This window comes from Phalaenopsis equestris, unplaced genomic scaffold (assembly GCF_001263595.1).
Source record: "Phalaenopsis equestris unplaced genomic scaffold, ASM126359v1 Scaffold000054, whole genome shotgun sequence".
Classification (NCBI taxonomy): Eukaryota; Viridiplantae; Streptophyta; class Magnoliopsida; order Asparagales; family Orchidaceae; genus Phalaenopsis; species Phalaenopsis equestris.
Window position 1 is genome coordinate 3,164,280 of NW_018164496.1, and position 4,229 is coordinate 3,168,508.

The following is a 4,229-nucleotide window of genomic DNA, read 5'->3' on the forward strand; positions in this document are numbered from 1 at the left end:
TTTAATAATGAAATCAAAACTGAAACTTTGAGAAACTAGAAAAAAAGTTTTTGGTCAGAAAATCATACCCTAAATTTCAAACTCGATTCTAAAGTTTAAATCAAGAAAAAAAAAACACAGAGAATTTAATAATGCAATCAAAACTGAAACTTTGAGAAACTAGAAAAAAAGTTTTACCTTTAGATCTATACAAATTAAAATAAAAAAGCCATTTTTAGAGGCTGGAAGGCGTGCAGCCTAAGATGCAATATACTGAGTTTTACCTTTAGATCTATTACAAACTAAAAAAAAGCCATTTTTAGAGGCTGGAAGGCGTGCAGCCTAAGATGCAATATACTGAAATTCTGAAGTCCCTCAATTTAGGTTCTATTTCTTTTTTCTTTCTTCCTTCTGATCTGCACCTATTAACTAATTTATAATTACATCTGGTTTCATGCCCATGCTCTGTTTCCCTTCCATCAATTTATTCAGTAAACTATGTTACAGTTGATGTGATTACAGAGTGGTTAAGAACCTCTGTTCATTTATACTCCCATGCACATATAAAGTTAGTAGTTTTAGATTGCGGCGCAAGTAAAATTATATATTAATGAAGCTTGATGAGAGCAGCGCTAGCAATGGCAGAGAAGAAAGCACGATAGCACACAGCTCTTAGATCTCGAGGAGGAACTCTGTCAGCACTCCCTGCCACCGATTCAGCAAGCTTTGGATCTCTCAACGTTGAAACTCGCCATTAATGTCGGAGCTTAAAAAGACGAGTACTGGAACTAAATTATAAGAATTAATATCTCTAATCGTATTCCCGACGCCCCCAAGTAAAGCGATTCTCGGCGAAGAAGAAGATCTCTACGGCGTGCTTTTTCACCTGATCTCAAGCAATCTGGCGGTCCTCACACCACTTAGTGGCCCTGATCCGTTTGTTCCTCTGGAAGTAAGCTTTATATTAATGGTATAAAAGTGTTTCTGACTCAAGTTATGGATTAAAAAATAAACTTAAAAACTATTGATGGAGGAAGATATTAAACATCAAAACGGCTTGTAGTAATTTCAATAGAAACTTCAAGTTAAATATACTCTTACTTGAACAATTCTACAATAGGTGATCACCTAGAAGTAACACTAACAGGATAAAACTGTAAGACCAATAGACTAAGGGTCCGTTTGGGGCAGCTTATAAGTAATGTTTGATTCGCGCGTTTCACCAGCTTATCCGAAACTGTGTTTGGGTTTTTACACTAAACGCGGGCCGCGGGTCGACCCCTGCGGTCGGCCTGCGGGCCTCGTTTCAAGATAAGCAGCTTATCCTGAAACGCACAAGCTGCCTCAAACAGACCCTAAAGCAACAACGTCTTGTAGTAATTTTAATATAAACTTCAAAGTTAAATGTGCTCTTACTGGAACAATTCTACAATGGGTGATCACCTGAGAAGTAACACTAACAAGATAAAATTGTAAGACCAATAAACTAAAGCAACAATATACTGATGAGTGAGACTTCAGGCCTTCACATTTACTTATTTCATCTCGCAACAAAAAAAAAGAAAATACAACAATAAAAACCCCATACCCCATTTAAGCCGCAACAAAAAAAAAAAAAAAAATACAACAATAAAAACCCCATACCCCATTTAAGGCCATGGAACAACAAAACAAAACTTAAGTTGTATGAAATAACATTAAAAGCAACATGTGCAACATCACACATGAAAACCTTGCAAAGAACTTAACCAAAGTCTCCCTTTTAACATTATTTTAACGAACCCACCTCCACTCTTTAAAGTACCCTTCACCTCCCCTCCCAAGTCCCCCAAACCCACCACTCCAACCTCACAACAAACACCCCAAACATGTCCTTCCCTTTCCTCCAACTATCCATCACCATCCTATCCCTCCTCAGCATCATCTCCCCAATGCAAGCAGACTACGCCGACCTCGTTAACAAACACTTTATCAACCTCAGCCCCCGCGCCGGAAGCCGGCTTCTCGCCCACAAGTCCGAACAGCTGCACCACCATTGCTTCTCGGCGGAAAACACCACTTGCCCTGCTGAAACACCGCGCAGAAAGCAGAACGAACAGCTAACCTGCTGCAGGAACCGCTGCCGCGATATCCTCTCAGACCGCAACAACTGCGGCTGCTGCGGCCACCCTGCGGCCACAAATGCGGCTTCGGGGAGCTGTGCTGCAACGGCATGTGCGCGGCCGTGGCTTACGATGTGCGCAACTGTGGCGCGTGTGGCAGGGGTTGCAAGCATAAGCTGCGGGGCATAAGCTGCGGTGCGAGTACGGCACGTGTGGCTACGCTTAATATGAAGGTGTCAAGACATGTAGGTATCTTGATTGGTCATTGTATCCTTCTATTTTTCCTATTTTTATAGTAATGAAATGAGGGGAGCACAGAGTTTGAATAATGTTCCTGTAAAAGAGTTCATTATAAAGATTTTTTTTTAATACTTATATGAATATCTATATAAGAGGATGGCATGATGCATATTGTTCTTAATTTTTCTCGTGTATTATTGAAAATGAAATGTATCTAATGGAAAATCACAGGTGGAAATCCTTGCTCGAATTTTCGCTAAGATAGATTTGATTTTTGATTGTTGCTGAGATTATTATATATTTTATAAGTATGTGCATTCAACGGTAGATGATGAAAAGATTACGTCACATCTAAGTAAATTGTGATGATATGATCAGTTCATATACATATAAAATATGTAACATTTTCTCTATTGTTTGAGGGTATGATTGAGTTTAAAGTATGGAGGAATATGGTAAACTTTTTCTTTAGAGTATGAGCTAGTTTGTTGCCTTTAACTCAATGATGGTATAATAAATGTAATGGGAAATTCATCGCTAATGCATTTCTTAGATTTCAGTCTGTGTTCTTGTTGCTAAAATTTATTTAATTTTGTATTTTTAGGAAATTTAAGTTTACATTTTTTAAATTTTTAAAAAATAGATATATTTAGATATAAACCACACAATTCTTATGTATTTATACATATATCTAATACTTAAAATATAATATTTACACTTTTTTTTAATAGAAAGGCTAGCTTAAGGATATGATACGAGCCCCCAGCCACCTCATGTGTCTAACCACTCGATCTCGTATTGCAAGGCAAATGCACTCAGGCAGGATCGAAACCGTGGCCCCAGGAGACTTACACTAAGCTGCACTACTAGAGAGTCACGGCGAAACACATTTACACTTATAACACTTTGTTCTCTTAAATTAATGCATAAAAGATGTGTTTCAATTTTAAAAGTATGATAGCGGTGGTATATTTGATTTGATGTTATGAATGTTTAGAAGTTTGATATGTAAATAAAAAAAGAATTATGTGGTATGTATATAAATGCTCTTAAAAAATAACAACGTCAATCAAGTATTATTGATGTCGGATCAAGTAATATAGATATTGATCCAGACATCATTCTCATGACGTTTTATGCAAACTTACAACAAGAAAGCCAATTATAATTGCAAAACACACTGTTTTGTTAAAAAATAATCGACGTTGCATGCGTGAATTTTTAGCGGTTGAGTGATTATTTAACGTCTTAGTGTTGCACGAATATCCAATACATAATAGATAAGAGAAAAATATCAAGAGCAGACACCAAGATTTTTTAAATGGGAAAACCCTGAAGAAAAGAAAAAAAAATCGCAGGGTTTAACCCAGTCAAAGTGATCTACTATGTATTTGTAAGTACGTAAGTGTGTCATTCTCTCTAAACATAAAGAGCAAAGTTACAAACCTACACCAAAACATACACTTGATTTTATACATCACAAAGAAAATATATGTGTTAGACATAACAATTGTATTTGGATTATAACAGTTGAAAGCAGGGGCCGCCAAAGGCCAATGGTAAGTAGTAGCAGCGATGATGACCAACAGGGTTCGTTGGTGACCCACAAGCGGTTGTTAGAGGCTATCTACATCCTCTTCTTTCTCTTCAATCGAGCCATCTGATGTCAATGTTATTGTTCATAGTTTTGCAAATAGCAATGTTTCAAGTGTTATGTATTTAATTATGTTTCACTCATTTCGTTGGAGGATAAGTTTAAAGCATGGTTAATACCCCCATTTCATACATGCACTAATTCCCATGATGTCCATAGCAACATTGGGGACATTGAGAGAGAAGCTTAATGTTTCTAAAATGTAAAATCATCGGTTTAATGTGTCGTGTCGCAACATTCAATGCAAACTTCTC

General features: G+C 37.0%; 1 protein-coding gene across 1 annotated transcript; it reads left to right on the forward strand.

The window, feature by feature from the left end:
- Positions 1-1,846: 1,846 nt before the first annotated feature.
- On the forward strand, positions 1,847-3,985 carry LOC110019320 (stigma-specific STIG1-like protein 2). The gene is given in 3 exon segments (XM_020716942.1): positions 1,847-2,135; positions 2,138-2,330; positions 3,852-3,985. Coding segments are annotated over 3 exon segments (615 nt in total). The 5' UTR covers position 1,847.
- Positions 3,986-4,229: the final 244 nt, after the last annotated feature.